Raw genomic sequence first — 17,977 nt, forward strand, 5'->3', positions numbered from 1 at the left:
AGCAAAAATTTAATTATATGCAACATTCTCTGACTTTAAATGTTAAACTAATTTATTCAACCTATTTTCTGCACATTCCAGCATATAAAATATTTTTTGTGTGTGTTTACACTCACTCTTTCAAATAGATGCAAGTAAAACACAGCAGAAAATAAATAACATCAAAGACTAGCGGTCCTGTTGCTCTATTTTCACCTGTAAAGCAGGAGCAGGGTAGGCGGAGGTTTACCCTGGTGCAGGTGTGCTGCAGCGGTCAGTGGAAGAATCTGCGAGTTTCTCTGTGAATTTCCCATTACATCATAGTGCACTCGGTGCTTGTTTAGGGTTTTTTTTTTTTCCGCTGTAAAATGAAGTTTTCTTCCCACGCACAACGGACACTAATGTTTTTGTCACTTTTTATGGAATCAAACTTAAAGTAAGGTCAGTACTTCCACGCTTTAAACGCTGCACGCTCATACTCTCTCCCGTACTCGATATATGATCCATTATTGATCTGCACACAGCTGTTGTCACAAATGTCGCACTCGCTTATGTCACTGTCATGAGACGTTCTTGCAAAAACAAAATCACGGTTTTAGTAACGCAGTAACGCAGCGTTCCTACGGGAAAGTAACTGTAATCTAATTACCGTTTTTGCAATAGTAACCCCTTACTTTACTCGTTACTTGAAAAAAGTAATCGGATTGCTATCTCTGGTCACACATTACTGTTTTTGTATTTAATAATGGGAAAGTGTTGATGACTTAGTAAGCCAAGGTAGTGAAATTTGGGGAACACGGGGAAGAATATTCACCACAACAACAAAACATTTTCTGAAAGATATTGTCTGGAAATGAAATTTAATGAATTAAAGTTAGTCACTGTGGAATCTGTTCATCAACACTGACACGATTATACATCCCCCTCAAACAGTCATTGTTATTGACAGTCATTCTTCTGTTGTCATTCTCTTGAACCAGCTGCAGCACTTGCCAATACAAATGACAGCTCTTTTAATAGCATCCAGCTCATGTGACAAACCTAAATGATGTTTTTGTCGAGCCAAGTCGTAACTTTATTTTCTTGCCAGTATTTTGTTTTTCCCGCATTCTCTCATCTTTTAGTATGATCTTTTAATAGACAACAAATGTTTTAATGTAGCAGATTACTGGTCAGTGATTATGTGTCATTTATCTGACATTTAGATGTCAGTGTCAGATAAGAATAAGAAAGGTTAACCAATCGGTACGCTTGATACTTCCATTGTTTAAAAGCAATGGAAGAGAAACCTGTCACGATTTAATATACTAATACTCAACTCTGGTTTGGTGGCCTTGGGATCATCTTTCTGCTTTTTGCGGATGATGTGGTTCTTTTCACTTCATCAGGTGATGACCTCCAGCTCAGAGTGGAGCAGTTTGCAGCGGAGGGAGAAAAGGCAGGAATGAGAATTGCCACCTTGAAGTCTGAGGCTGTGGTTCTCATCAAGAAAAGAGTAGTGTGTCTGCCCTGAGATTAAGAGAAGTTTAAGTATCTTGCGGATCTTGCTCAAAAGTAAGGGGGGGTCTGGAGTGGGAGATTGACAGATGGATTGGTGCGGCATCAGCAACCATGCAGAAACTATATTGATCTGTTGCAGTGAAAAAGGAGCTGAGCCTTAACATGAAGCTGTCAGTTCATAATTCAATCTACATTCTTATTTTCACACAAGATTTGGGTAGTGACCTAAAGAATGAGATTGTTGATACAAGCGTTGAAAATGAGACTCCTTCATTGGGGTCTGCAGACGGTTCCTTAGTGATAGGGAGCTCATTCCATCAGGAGGGGCTCAGAGTAAAGTAGAGACACTTAAGATTACTTGGATGCCCCTCAGACACCACCTAGAAAGAGGTGTTTCAGGAATGTCCTCCTGTGGGGAGATCCACTGCAGAGATGATATCTCTAGGGTGACTTGGGATCAACTCGGTGTACCCCCTGGAGTAGCTGGAGGTGGCAGCTGGGGAGAGGGAGGCCTGGGCATCTCTGTTTAGACTGCTGCCCGTCGACCCAGACCCCAAGCAGTTGGGTGTGTGGATGCATCTATGCATGCGTTGTTCAGGATTTCTTAAAATCTTCTAAATGATTTAAAAATCATTCTTACCTTAACTGAATCTTTCAGTATACATTATCTTTTAGACACTTGTACAAGGTTCACTTTCAAACTAGCTGTGATGGGCTGATGTGAGGTAAGTTCAGGCAAATGTTTAAGGTTCTGCAAAAGGTGGTTCTATATTCAGAACGTCAAAACATTAGCACAGGGAATATAGTTTAATTGCCACCAAATAATTTACTAACTGAAGCATTCAATTTATTGTTGCATGTTGATTACTAGATTGCATGCATATTTAAAGAGAACCTATTATGCTAATTTACAGCTCTAATGTTTGAACTGTACTAGACTAGCTTTGCATAATTCAAAGCTCAAAATAATTAGTGGTGCAGTCTCTAGATCATCCACTGATTAGAAAAGGATTTGACCAACTTTCTGCTGATTGGTTGTCTTCTGCGCACAGTAGGTTTGAACAGCAGGCGAGTGGTGCTGCTGTACTCATAGCCAGAACTGTGTGCCTGTCCACTCGCATACAAAGCCAAAAGTTTGGATAAAAAAACTGTAGCTGAGAAAATATTGTAATGTTAGGAGACGTTTTGTGTGCCCAAGATGTGATTTAACATGTGATGAACGTACCAGGTTAAAGAGATTTAACCTCACGGAATTAAAAGAGAATTATGAATGAAATAACTCAAGCAATCTGACATCAGTATAATGTCCACAATAACCTTGGTTTCAGTGAACAGAGCCATAAGTAGTAAAAATGTACTGGTACAGCATAGAATTAGATTAGATGGCAGGAATGACCGAGATCTGTACCAGAAATCCAAATGTTCATGGAGCCAATCCTCTACTGCAGGATAATCCTGCTATGACCTTGAATTCCATATCTGTCTACAGACAGTTACGTCAATTTATTCTCTATAGAAGAATGTCAAACATGATTTTAGTAGCTCAGCAAGTTTTCGCTTTAAAAGCTTGTAATGTTGTAATAAAAGTCTTAGCAGAAATGATGTTCTATTGTGAGCTTGCTGTTCCATTATTATTTGTTAGTATAACTGTGGACTTTTGTCATATAATGAGCTTTTGCATTATAAAAAGCTCTGGAACAGCTGTGGGTGGTAAAGTAGTTTTCCCCGTGATTCACCTATAGCTTATATTCTCTTACCTCAGCAAGCCACTTTACTGTATTTATAAATGTCTTTCTCTGCAACATAGCTATTACAATTCTGCTATGGTGGCATGCTGCTGCAGCCAGTTTCCTAAAACCTTAGTATTTAGCAAGGTGACTTTGTGGCAGGTTTTGTAAGTAAATTCCCTGCTTGGTTCCTCCAGGTCTGTTCGCACAGCCTGCTCTGAGGCTTGTTCTCTTCGCTCACACCTCAGGCCTGCTTTTCTGTCCCTGCTGCTGCAGAAATCCTATAACCTCTGCTGTCATTCTCCCACTGCGTAGTTGTGTCTGCAACACTGCAGTGTGGGTGCTGAGCTGTCAGGGCCCATTGCCCCTTAATGAACAATCATATTTTTGTTACATTCTTTAAGTGGACAGTCTATATCAGTTACCTAAAATGGATATAAATGCTGCAATTGATTGTGCATCCTACACTTTCACTGACTGACAGTCAGATCAGATATTAACCACATCTCTTACTAATTAGCAAGTTGCCCTGAAGAAATCACTTGACTCTGCACCACCTCCTGCTCGGCTGTTGTACGTGCTCTGCTACATATGCTACAAACAGTGATGAAAGTATTAGTCATATCTGCATATATTCGACAGCATATACAATAAATTGAAATGTTTTATAGGCAAATATTGGCTGACGGATACATATTGGTCGGGCTCTTTCACCCATTACGACTTGATGTAAAACATTCCTCTACAATCAATCTTTACAGTGATACACCTGAACTTTCAAAGCATTAGATATGCATTAAAATGGATGGAATGATGTATTCCGGTTTCCCAAATTGAAAGTTGTAAGCAGAAATACTCACCAAGGTGATGCTGGATGCAGAATATTCTTGCTGGGTTTTTGTTGAAGTGAAGACATAAATAAATACAGTACACTGTTACTAATTCATGAATGTAAAAAGTAATAATAATATACAGATTAATAGAGTACATTGTGGCATGTTTAAAATTTTATGCAAACGGTGTCAGAAGTTAATGAACTCATCTGTTTTTAATTGACCTTAGGACATGTAAGGCAGCTCGTGAATGGTCATTAAGGATTTTTAGATGATGATGTTTCCAAAGCTAATGAATTCTGACTATTTAAATGTTGTTGTAACAACATTTACAACCATTGACTCCTGAATAAGATTGTAAATTAAAGTTAATTAATGGCTGCTAAGCAGCACAAGGCCAGAGTTGTTATGGCAGTGCTATGGACAAGTATTATAAAATATAATGCTTTAGGTCCGCAGTGGAGCCAGGGTGGCTTCTACTGTAGGACAATGAACCCAAATGATACTGCAAACTCCACTGCTTAAAGTAATGAGAGTAGCCTCCTAACATTTAGCACCCTTAAAAAACTGTGGTTAGGGTTTTAAGTGGGATGCTTGAAAATATCAAGCAGTGATCTGTAAATGAAAATGTTTTATAAATTCAAGACTAAAAGGAGCCCACTCAGGTCTGACTCAGTAGGATGCACAAACTTTCACATATGGTGTATTTACTGTTGTAAGTTCATGAAAAGTAGCATTTCAATGTTTGATATGTTTGCTGAAAGGGTTTACTATTCTTTCTGTTTTTTAAAAAAAGAAAAAATGTGTAGTGTGCACATGTGTTTTAGGTTTACACTATAGTTGGAGTGGTTCATGCTGTAGTTTGTTTTCTTTGTGTTGTAGAAGTATGCTGTTTGCGAAGAAGTCATTCTTTTTTTTTAAAGGCATGTGTAAGTCAGTGTTTTGTTTTTTTTAATGAAGCTACATGACATTTGAGATGTGTGTCTGTGTCTGCGCAAGCTTCTTTTATTTATACACTGTTTGTATGCTGATGCAGCATTGGGGTTAAGCCACTTCAGGCATTTCTGATGGGTCTGTACTGTCAGCAGGACCCCTAGGACGTGGGAGAGTGTACGTTTGTAGCATGATCTTCTGCCACGTGTCATTTATTTCTTTAGGGCCTTTTTAAGGACACAAGGGGACAGGATCTGATTCAGCACTGTGACTACAGGCAGATCAGGCCAAACAAGCTCATTGTAATGACAAATAAAAGCACTAGTAGGTAGGGCTGCTCAATTAATCGAATTTTAATCACGATTACGATCTGGGCTTTCAACGATCATTAAAAATGACTGAGCCGATTATTAGCCCCTCCCTAATTTATCCGCGACACCTTAAAGGCCGGTCCGTGAAAATATTGTCGGGCATAAACCGGTCCGTGGCGCAAAAAAGGTTGGAGACCGCTGATTAAGAGGACCCGAGGGAAGCTCGGAAAGCTAAGCAGAAGTTATTTGGAGAGTGACTGCCGTTGGTTGAAAAGAGAGTTTAAAAAAAAAACTTCAGTGGTGTTGCACACTATTTTATATTATTTTTTTAAAGTCATTGTTAACCCTTTAAAGCCGGTCAGAGCAGCACGCTCCGTTTTGCGTAACTATTTTTAAATCCCTGTAGAACCTGAACCGTGTAAGCTAGCGCAATAATTTGTTTTGCATATGAAACCGGAGGAGTTGTACTTACATCTGATGCCATCAGCTTGTCCTCGGTCACGGTTTCGTTCCACATATAGCTTTGCAAAAATTGCATAAAAAGCGCTTGCAGGAACAAAAACATAATATTCCAGAAACAGGCTTCGCCGTTCCTATCAGCTGTTCGTAACACTTCCCACAGTGAAATGATGCACATGCTGTTTTCTTTGCAAATTTGCATCATAGGATTGTTTTTTGTTTTTCCTGCAGTATATAAAAATTGCTGTATCTCCAAAATAAAACTATGAAGACACTCATGTTACACCCCGGCCTAGGCAACCGGGGTGCAACGCAGGAAAATAAAAATAAGGAAAATAAAACCACGAAGGCCCTCCACCAAAATCCCAAAACGAAGGTGTCTCAAACGAAAATATTAACAAACCCATCCACAACTATTTACAACAGACTATTTATTTACAACAAAAACACCAAACTATTTACAACACGGGGGAGATCGCGACCATGACACACTGAAACACAGGGTTTAAATACATAGAGGGAGCAATCAGGAAATGGACCACAGGAGGGAAACACAGCTGGGGCAAATTAGAACTGACGAGACAGGGAAAACGTATCTGAACACACTAAAATAACACAGACTTTCAAAGTAAAGCAGGAAATACATAACAGTCACGCAAAAACAAAACACTGACACACCGAAACGTAACATTTCCCCCTACCCAAAAATCAAACATGTAACCCCAAGTGAAATGTTTGATCAAAACCGGATGAAGGCTGGTGGAGGCTGGAGCGGTCCCACGGACCCTCCAGCGAAGACGGATGAAGTCTGGAGCGGTCCCACGGACCCTCCAGCGAAGGCAGACGAAGGCTGGAGCGGTGCCACGGACCCTCCAGCGAAGACAAACGAAGACTGAAGCGGTGCCTCGGACCCTCCAGCAAAGGCAGACGAAGGCCGGAGCGGTGCCTCGGACCCTCCAGCGAAGGCGGACGAAGGCTGAAGCGGTCCCTCCAACGGACCCTCCAGCGAAGACGGACGAAGGCTGATGAAGGCTGGAGCGGTCCCACTGACCCTCCAGCAGACGACGAAGGCTGGAGCGGTCCCTCGGACCCCCCAGCGAAGACAAACGAAGGCTGACGAAGGCTGGAGCGGTCCCACTGACCCTCCAGCAGACGACGAAGGCTGGAGCGGTCCCACGGACTCTCCAGCGAAGGCAGATGAAGGCTGGAGCGGTCCCACGGACTCTCCAGCGAAGGCAGATGAAGGCTGGAGCGGTCCCACGGACCCTCCAGCGAAGGCGGATGAAGTGTGGAGCGGTCCCTCGGACCCTCCAGCGAAGGCGGATGAAGGCTGGAGCGGTCCCTCCAACGGACCCTCCAGCGAAGGCGGACGGCTGAAGCGGTCCCCGGGCCCTCCAGCGAAGACAGACGGAGGCTGAAGCGGCCCTCGGACCCTCCAGCGATTGGACGAGCCCCCATATGTTACACCCCGGCCTAGGCAACCGGAGTGCAACACGAAAAAAAGTAAAAATAAAGAAAAAAAACACACACAAAAAACCCCCACTAATGCTCACCACCAAAAATCCCAAAACGAAAGTATCGACAACTGTTTCTTCAAAGCAAAATACGATATTTATTTACATCAAAACACAAAACGTCAAACTATTTACAACGGGGGGAAGATCGCGACCATGACACACTGAAACACAAGGCTTAAATACATAGAAGGGGCAATCAGGGAATGGACCACAGGAGGGAAACACAGCTGGGGCAAATTAGAACTGACGAGACAGGGAAAATGTAAACTGAACACACTAAGATAACAACAGACCTTCAAAGTAAAACAGGAAACACATGACAGTCACGAAAAAACAAAACACTGACAACACCGAAACGTAACACTCAAAATAAATTTCCTGTTGTTGTAAACTATTTTTTGCAACTTTATTGTATTTAAAGTTTTGAGGGATAAGCCTCTTAAATTTCTCCAAGTAGAAATATATGTAAACAAAACAAAAGCGATTTTCAATTTTTTTTTGTAGTTTATTGCACTTTTTTGCAATTTATGTAATTACTATGGACTTAATGCATACATATTATTAAAATATGGGCTATAACAGTTGTATTGATGTTTAGCAACTTGAAATGCTCCCACAAATGGCACTACAGCATGTAAAAAAAAAAAAAAAAAAAAAAAAAAAGCTCTGGTGGACTTGGTGTTCTATAGTAGGTCTTAAAGGGTTAAATAAATATCGTCAAATAATCGTGATCTCAATTTCAGTGAAAATAATCGTGATTATCATTTTTGCCATAATCGAGCAGCCCTACTAGTAGGTAGAGCAGGGCGATATGGCCAAAAATATTTATCACATATATATTTGAAAATTTGCGGTAACGATATAACCGACGATATAATTGATGCGAGACAAAATACAACTCCACAACATTACTAGCGCAAAAAGACAACCTTCCATTTATTTTCACTTAAACAAGAAGCTGGTTTTTATGTACATTAAAGCTTTATAAAAATGTAACAGTGCAAATGCAAATTCCTTGCTGAAAGTTTAACCAAAAGGCATTTCCAGTAGAAATGGGCTGACATATCCTGAGCATAACCATGTATAATATCCACTGAAGTTAAAAAGAGGTGCTTTGCAACATTAAACTGCAGTGTGCAGTACGCATTTTTCGGACCATAAGGTGCACGGGATTATAAGGCACATTAAGCGAAACAAAGCAGTCAGATAAATCAAACTTTATTAAACTCATTCTTCTTGCTTCCTCCACTTCTGTACCATTGATTCATTAATGTTGAATTCTCTGGCAGCTGCTCTATTCCCATGTTGCTGCAGTATATTAATGACTAACCTCGTATTGTGGATGGATTATCTCAGTTGTTCTCCTGACTGAAGTTTGGTCCGTTTACAGCATCCTGCCATGCGATTGCATTTGTCTCTAACCATCAGGAACCTTCACGTTAACTTTTATAAGTGGAAAAGTGTTAGTGTTCGTCCTTCAGCTTCACTGTTTATGTTATGCTAACATAGCTGTGTCGCTAGCGATCACGTAGCACATCATTATATACCAGCTAGCCCAACTTCAGTAACCCTGCAAACGTCGCTGCTGTTTAGTTTCCTGTCTTCATTTATGTTGGAAGTGATAGCAGAGCTGTACGTTTGATTTTTTTCAGAAATCTCTCAGTCAGAACATGCAATATCATGCTTAGGTAACTAGCGAAACTAGCGAGCTAACTTCCGCTAGCTTCCTGCTAACTTCTAACTCCGTTAAATGTAATAACTTTTGTTTTCATGGATGCCTGGAAGTTAAACTTTATAGTTACACCTGGTAAAGCAGCAATGCTGATCGTTTTATTAAAGATGAAAGAATTTAGACAGTTTTTAACTCTAAGTGATGCTGCAGTGTTGTTTGACCTGAAGTATACGGAGTTTAGGACCCAGATTACTCCCAGATTTAAGAGCATCTTAGTCCGACAAATATGACAATAACAACGGCCGCTTGCATGTTCTGCAAAAAAATGTGCTTTGTTGTGTATCTGACGGACAAACACCAAACCAGTTCCACATCACGGAAGTTGCACCATTTTTACAAACCAATTCTGGTTCATCTGTTTCACTCAACAATCGGCCATGTGTGTATGAAAACAAAGGCACTGCGCATGCGCGTTTTACTCCCATTCTATCGCGATATTTCATTTTCCTATCGTTGCCTAACATTATACCGGTATTACCGTGAACGGTATAATATGGCCCAGCCCTACTAGTAGGGCCCTGTTGGCACATGAAAATTGGTCATCTGTTGTCCCTATCGTCTCCTTCCACTTGATACCAATAGAAGCTTAGGCTGGGCCCAAAATCTTTGTTTAAGCTTAACAAGTTTCTAATGGTCATTACTGCTGTGCTTGGCCTTATTGTACTGGGGTGAAAAGAAAATATATTAATTCCACAGAGCAGTGACTTTTCTCGTTTTTCTTTCTCTTCCTCGCTCTCTCTGGCTCATATGAGCCCCACTTATGAGACTGATCCTTGTCCCTTTTTTTTCATCAGACCATGGGTCCCATTTTGGCACACAGCCCTTTGTTATAACAAGGTAATTATAGACGCACTGAAGTCATGTTCATAATAGCCTTAATGACTCGTGCAGGATAGGGGAAAGTCTATTGAAATGTGTGCAAGAAAATGAAAGCTCTAAAACACTTTTTTGCTAAGGAGAGCCTGAGGATGTGATAATAAAGAGGCATTTATGGCAGCAATCCTTGGTGCCAACTGAGAGGCCATTCTCTCAGCATGACAAGAATGATGCCTTGTTGTTTTAATGCCTGACTATTTATATATCCGTCTTGAATTGATTATTGGATCATTGGATTGTCGTATCTATCTACAGTCATAACAGTGTGCAAGAAAAGCACTGTAACCTACACTGTAACATGCATGGTAACCTGATGTGCAGTGTCCTAGAAACATTGCATTGATTCACTGTGTAGCAGATCTTAACAGCACTGATAAGTGTATTTATAATAATATGTCATGTAAGCACAGTATATTGATTAGCACAAAGAGAATAACAAAAAGTAATGGGTTGCAATTGTATCTAGCTTGCTCACATTGCTAATGCAATAGCAGTGCTGCCTCAGGCATATTCAGATTTTCTTATTTTCATAGCTCTGGCAGTCGTGTATGGACTCAGCTCTGAGTTCTTGCCGCGTCCCTGAAAAAACGTAACGCTTTGTTCAAGATTTATTAGATCCAAATTCAACACGATCAGCTCGGTTTCACTCATAACAGCAGAGCAATGCAGAGATCACAGCGCAAAAGCATGAATGCAAACAACGACATAGCCCACGGCATAGGCGTAAGCTCTACGGAGATTCACTCAGTACCATAAATTAAGTTGTCAAACAGGAGAAAATACCTGGAAGACAGAGCTCCAAGCTGGAAACTTTGGACTGTCTCCATGCTTCTCCATAGTAAGAAACAACAGGGTTGGGGTGGGCTTGCAGGCAGTGTGTCCACCTACTATAGGCTGGGAGAAACTCTGAATATCAATAGTGACAGCCTTATGGCTGCAGCAGATGTCTCTCTGTGCTGTGCCTGATCAAGATCATAGACCAATTCATCAGTGGGATTAAAGAGCAGCCAGTTTCTGTGAAGTATTTAAAAAGACACAACTGTGTCTGTTTTGCTTACACGTGCCAATGTATAATAAAAAACTTTGCAGCCTGAGATGAAGTTGCTGGACTCGAGAAGGACGCACGTTGCCAAATAAAACAATTGGATTATGAGCTTAGGAGAAAGAAGGCATAGAACTGCTGGGCCAAGAAGAGTGACATTTGCAGGAGCAGGAAATCTCTCAAATCACTCTTCGTTCAGGCAGTAAACAAAACAGTTTGGTGCGTGTTTCTCACCATATGTTTGAGTCTTATCCATAAGCATCTGCCAAAGGAAGCATAAAACATTCATAACTCAAGCTATACCCATGCAAGATTATTGTTTTGTAATTTAGGTTTATACATGGATGAAATTGCACATATGTCTATGTATTAGTCTCATTTATATTTGACTGTATCAAGCCAGGCCTTGACCCAATGCTCCCAGACTATCACTGCTAGTGGGAGTGTGCGCTTTAAATATATGAACGGTCCTGTCACCTCGATGTTTTATACAGACTCACCATGCTCTTTATGAGGTAGACCTTTTTTACCTGCTTAATAGCAGTATTTAATATCTAATTTGCCACATCATCACATGGTAACAATACGGTTCATTTAGGCATGTATATGTGGTAAAAAATGACCTGATAAAGTTTAATTAGAATGCAGAGTAAAGGTGATTTAATTGACCTTAAACATAGCGTGGTTATTGGTGCTAGCTGGGTTGGTCCAAAACTGCTGATCTAATGGGATTTCTCAGCATCATTTCTTTGGGTGAAAATGGCTTTTGATGCCACAGCTGAGGAAAATGACCAAACTGCTTCAAACTAAGGGAAAGGCAAATTAACTCTAACACTCTTTACAACCAAGATATGCTGATGAGGATCTATAAACGTACAATACATCAAACCTTGAAGGGCATGCACCACTGCAGCAAATGATCAAACCAGGTGGTGCTCCTTTCAGCTAAGAAGAGGAAACTGAGGCTATAAGTTGCCCCAAAATTGGGACAGCAAATTGGAAAAATGTTTTCTTGCCTGATGAGTCTCGATTTATACTGCAATATTCAGATGATAGTGTCAGAATTTGGAGTATAGACTACTGGTGAGTGCATAAATGTGTGGGAGATTTTGGGCCCTTTAGTACTAGCTGAGCATTGTTTAAATGCCACAGCCTACCTGAATATTCTGGCTTTGTCCATCTTTTTGTGACCACAATGTTCCCATCTACTGATTGCTGCTTCCAGTACCATAATGGGCACTATACCCAAATGACCTCCACAGGCACCAGATCTCAATCCAGCAGAGCACTTTTGGGATGTGGTGAAACAGGAGATTCGCATCATGGATGTGCAACCGAAAAATCAGCAGCAACTGTGTGAAGCTATCAGGCCAATGTGGATTTCCTTGAAATCTCTTGAGAAATGTTTCCAAAAGCTTGTTGAATCTATGCTGTGAAGAATTAAGGCAGCTCTAAAAGCAAAAGGTGGTCCAGTGGGGTTTTAGCGAGGTGGCTGATGAATATATTTGTGTGTCCATATGAATTATCTCCCCTATAAATGTCACTGTCACCTTATGTTCTCTTTCCTGTGCACAGGTGCCATACTCACACCAGAGTAATTCAAGATTTGTATCAGAAGGAATGGGGCTCTGTTTGAATCACTGCACCTTTTTCTCTCTCAGCTTGTGACTCACACAGTTGTCACTAGCATTCAGTATCCTTCTCTTAACTCTTACTACTTGTTTCCTCTGAAAATTCTTCTTATATAAACTAGCCCTCTGCCACATTGGTGATCACTTATACCACCTCCAGACTGCAGATGCAGCACGTGTTCAATCTGCAGTGAACCACTTGACATTTAAACGCTAGTTTAATTAATTTTTTCCCTCTCGATTGCGGTGCTGGGTACTGTACCAACCTCTTTCAACCATGGTCGAGATGAGGGTGACTGATGAGAGTTGACCCATGCAGTGGACCCACCCCCAGTTTTGGTTTTGCCGTGTTGGTCTGAATGGTGTTCAGTCCTGGGGCTTGAATGAGAGAACGGCCTGTATTGTTGGTAACCTTCGCGCTCTGTGTGCATTTTATTTTTTTTATCAGTAGCTATTTTGTAACAGCTAACTTCTTAAAATGAATGTTGTGTCAGAATGTATCAAACCCGTTGACAATCTGCGTATGTCTAGTTCAGAAATTCATTTCAATATTTGTATTTTGACTGCTTACACTTAGCTCCATCTGTCACAAGAAAACTGAGAATGGAAACGGGAGTGACTGGTTGGGATGAAGGGTTGAAATTGGCAATTTTCATGCGACTAAATCTCTCAGTAGGGGTTATGTGTCACAGAAAGGATTGATGGCTCATTTCTTCCTCTAAGTAAAGTGTTGCTGTGGCCACCCTGTTTCCGTCCTGCTTTGCTGTATGTGCGCTCTGCAAGCTTGTAGGCATATGCTTGTACCAGTAACGAGGAGACGATGACGTGATTGTTTTTGTTTTGTTCCTGGAGAGTCTTCCTACAAAAGTCCGCCTGTGCTAGGCAAATAAATGATTAGTATAATATAAAAAGACACAATCTAATCTGCAACTTGAGTCTCAGCAATGACAGTCAAGAGCCAATCAAATTTAAAATATGAATACCAGACAAAGTGAAATTTAATCAGAGATGAGTGACAAAACATGATTGTTTAGTTTATAGAACTGCCAGTATATATTTTAAAAATCTAAATCATGCATTTACTTTTTGTTTACCCCTCAGCCTTTGACTTCAGATAAGTAGCTCTGGTTTTGTAGCTGGATTTCTTTTCTTTTTTTTAACTTAGTGTTGTGTGTAACCATGTGCCTCTATCACTGCTGCTAATACTTTTACTGTCTGCATTTTTACCTCCATTATTTTCTTTTCCATTTTTCCTTTTTTTCTTCTTTTGTGAGCCTTGAAAGCACTTTGGATCAACTGTGTTGTGTTTGAAGTGCTTTACAAATAAGGGTTCCACAAGGAAGTAGAACATAACAGCTTTCCTACCCGCTTACTCTCTCTCACTGAAGTCAAGCTTCACATATCTGCAACTGAGGTAGATTTCAGGAAAGAGGTGAGCAGTGGAGAGTACAAAGTAATAGTTTGGGGGAGGGGTGGGCAGAACATGTCTACAATGTAGAGGGAAGTTTCAGTTCACCCCCAGGGAACACGCAGAGTAGGTGTGAAAAGTAGGCTGGTCTTGGTGCTTTAAACTGACTAAATTTCCTCAGTCAGGTCACAAAAGGAGGTGATAGGCAGGTAATGTGTTCGTGTGTAGATTTAGCTGGCTGCGAATAAAACTGACCGTGGTTGTGCGCATTACTGGAATGGCTAAGGAAAGGATTACACTCTAAGGACACGGACATTGCGGACCCCAAAGCCAAGTGTTATTCCTGTTGTATTTCAGTGAAGTCTGCTTCGGTTTCACCTGAAAGGCGTAGTTGTTGGTCCATTGTGTGGTTACAAAGAATTGGCAGACACACGGATTGTCCACAAAGATCCTCGTCGATGTCATTCGGACCCAAAGAGGTTCTAGCGTACGCATGTATGCAGAAACTGCAACAAGCTTTTAAGGATAGCGAGGGAACGATTGTCCTATTCATATACTGAGTTATGTTAACTGAGGTCTCTTGGAAGAAAAAAGCAAGTGTAGGCTCTGCTGCTATCCTAGCAGTGTGGTGAGTACAAAACCAAAAAAAAAACAACCCAAAATATGCAAATGGGTGTATGTGTGCAGTTATTTAGTCTGTACCAAAGACCTTGTGTGTGTCTTATGACTGTCATGATGCAGTGCTTGGAGCTAGAGATCTGTGCAAGCAATGGCCTTGTTCAGGCTAGATAATTAGTCAAATGCTGATTTCTCCTCAACTCCCATAGGAACAGTGTCACCTAGGCCAAATATCACCTATTGAAGTGGTGCTTGTCTGTCTGTGTGGGCTTGGAAAATTGCATTGCTGTGTAGGCTCCAAGTACATACAGTTTTGTTCCATACGTTTTTGGACAGGGGACAATATTTCTAATTTTGGCTCTTGACATCATCACAGAGGATTTCAAGTAAAACAGTCGACATGTAAGGAGTTTGATAAAATAGTTGCATTAACTGTTTGGGACTTACTGCCTACAGTGTGTAAAAATTCAGCTGTTAAGGAATAGATGGGACTATTTACATACACGTGCTGTTATCATTATAGTAAGAAAGAAGCAGCTTGTTTTCTAGCTATTGTGTGTTCTCTTCAATGCTTGGAAAATGAAATATTCGTGATTGCGTCTCTCTAAGGAGATCTCTGTAATCTCATCATTAACCTATGCACAGTGATGAACCACAATGACATGGAGCAGGCTGCCAACTGTTAACTTTCCCCTCCCATATTGACTTCATATTTTTCATATTTGCCAATCGAAGTCCATATTTCTTTTGAGCGAGAATGTATTTCTGACCCTTGGTCCCCCTACTGTCTTTATTGTGTTTATGTGCAGGAGCTTCAGTTTGAGCGGCTAACCAGGGAGCTGGAAGTGGAGAGGCAGATTGTGGCCAATCAGCTGGAAAGATGCAGACTCGGAGCTGAGTCACCAGGCGCTGGTAGCAGCAGGTAATGAGAAGAGAGACACACACACACACACGGAGGAAGCCACAGTCCAACACATGGCTTTTCTATCCTTCACAGCAGTGGCCATACTCTGTGGTATAACCTTATGGCATTATAGCATTGTGATGGAGCATCCCAGTATGCTCAATGATGCTCAGTGATTGGACTATGAATCTAAAATATTTCTCCGTCTTGTGCTTTAATCTGAGATGAACAGAATCACTCCTTGCATGTGCATGCGTATGTATGTATGCATTTATATGTGTGAGCACGCATGATCGTGAGGTGTTGTTTTCTCAGCGACGCATTGCTGTGAGTGACTTGGCTCTGTGAGCGCGTTCCCACTTCATCAGCAAAGACACTAGGTTGCCTGATCATCACACCTCAGTGACCGCACATTCTGTCCTGTCTGCTGTGGCTCACACATGTCAGGTTCATTTGTAAGGCTCGATATAACGTTGAAATATCTCAACAGCCTCACAAGGCAGCTGCAACGAAGTTTTAACAGCAGTCTTATTGTCTTCTGCTGTAAAATGCATCCATGGTCCTCTTCTGTCATATGTAAACAACAAACCTTCTGCAGCGACAGAAACAATAGAGGCAATGAGCAGTAACAGTTGCAAATGCACAAACCAAAATACTTGCACAGTATGTTTATTATTGTTTTTAGGGCTTTGTCACGTAACGTAACTGTAAATGTTACTGTCACAAACACAGGACTATGACTAAATTATTCCTGTTTGAGAGAAACAATAATTGGTGTAAACGCTTGATAATTAAAGTTGTATTACTGTTTGTTTTTTAATGTTCTGTTTTTGATGGCGAGTTTTTTTTTTGTTGTTTTTTTTTTTTAAATTAAAACTAAAAATGAAGCACTTCAAAACTGATTTGTACCGAGGTTTCCGTGACAATGGTAAAAGTTCATGCATCGTAAACATGAATCCTGTTATAGTTGCACTTTTAGTATCTTAAGCTGAAATGAGAGTAAGAGAATTTGTGAGTTATGATGCGAGTTATTTGTGTCTTTCATTTTCTTTGAATGTCTGGTTTACTGAAACGGCATACTGCTATACTACGAGTATTTTACTTGCAGTTAACCGAGCTGTACTCTGTCTGGTTTAGTCCTAAGCATTATGTCTCTTTGTAAGGTTTGATTCCTGAGTGCCGCTATAAAAATAATGATGAGATCACAAATTATGTAAACTGTCTTTGCACTTGAAAGATCGGTGGTTAGATTCCCGGCTCCTACAAGTGTGTATTTAGGCAACGCATTGAACCCCAAATTCAAACTAATGAGCGTGTGTGCCGAGGAGAAATGCTAAAAGTCCTGCACGAATAGTGTCAAAGTGGCCTGAGTGATCAGAAATGACAGAAAAGTGCTATTTACTCATTATGTTGTTTGGATCATGTGGTCAGAGCTAAGGTACAGTCATCTTTTTGTTGCACTGTACTCCTGTAAACACATGTATTTTTACTTTTTTTAATCTTCATCATATAACCAAAAAGAAACAACTACTTCTAATTATTGCTGCTACAGGTGGTTCTTCAAGCTTCTGATACATCTACATGCATGAAACACCAGAGCTGCTGCTGCCTCTCCTTAAACATCTTGCACCATACTATGCCCTCTAGATGGGCATGTAAGGATGACAGGAGTTGTAGCTCTAGTGTAAGGTTCCACCCTACCCTTATCTATGTTTATCTAATAGCTTAAATCTCTTACATACTACATCCTTCTGTATAGTGCTTTTTATGAGTGGGGGGCGAGCTATTTTCTTCACAAGTGGTCAGTGAATATAAATTCTGATGGCATGTTGCTACATTCACTCTCAAATGGGCCGTAACACAATTGGGATATATCTGGATACATGACACTTTGTTTCAAAAGTAGCTTTAATGGCTCTCTGAACTTTTCTGGCTTTCTGATAATAAGCCCTATGCCCTTAGATAGTGCATTCTTGCACTCTAGCCTGCATAACTCTAAAAAGCACTCACCTACCAGCACTGCTCAGTAAGTGTCCATTTCCCCTTTGTCCCTTTTTTTAGAGGGGTGCAGATATACAGCGGCTTTAAGTGCTGCCAAAGAGGTGTGGACAACAGCTCTCTGAATTATACACAGCCCCAGTAATTACTTTAATTTCCTCTTTCAGAAAAATGTTGTTTGGAGCACAGTTTTAATGAGTCCAACCACACTATGGTTGTTCTTTATTCGTCCACACAAGGGAATATTTATAAAATGATTCATATATCAAAATTAATTTTGGGAATAAAGCTTAAGGACAGAGCAGTCTTTGTTTACTCAACCTAATTATTCCCTAAAATATCAAATCTTGTGTGTGCTAGACACAATGAAAATATCACCCAAATCTGTTTTGTGTAGCTTTCAGCTCATTGTCTTGATCCACTGGTCCATAAGTGACATTTGGCTTGCAAAACAAAGTGTTTTTCAGAGTAGTTGGTGGATTAAATGAGCCAAATACCAAAATCCCAGG

General features: G+C 40.6%; 1 protein-coding gene across 1 annotated transcript in view; it reads left to right on the forward strand.

The window, feature by feature from the left end:
* LOC309690254 (plakophilin-4-like) overlaps window positions 1-17,977 on the forward strand; it is a 93,432-nt gene that overhangs the window by 31,438 nt on the left and 44,017 nt on the right. Inside the window, 1 exon segment of the mRNA XM_082507216.1 lies at window positions 15,376-15,488. Coding sequence (XP_082363342.1) covers window positions 15,376-15,488 — 113 coding nt within the window.

The sequence above is a fragment of the Aulonocara stuartgranti genome (genome assembly GCF_965226115.1).
Source record: "Aulonocara stuartgranti genome assembly, chromosome: 16".
NCBI lineage: Eukaryota > Metazoa > Chordata > Actinopteri > Cichliformes > Cichlidae > Aulonocara > Aulonocara stuartgranti.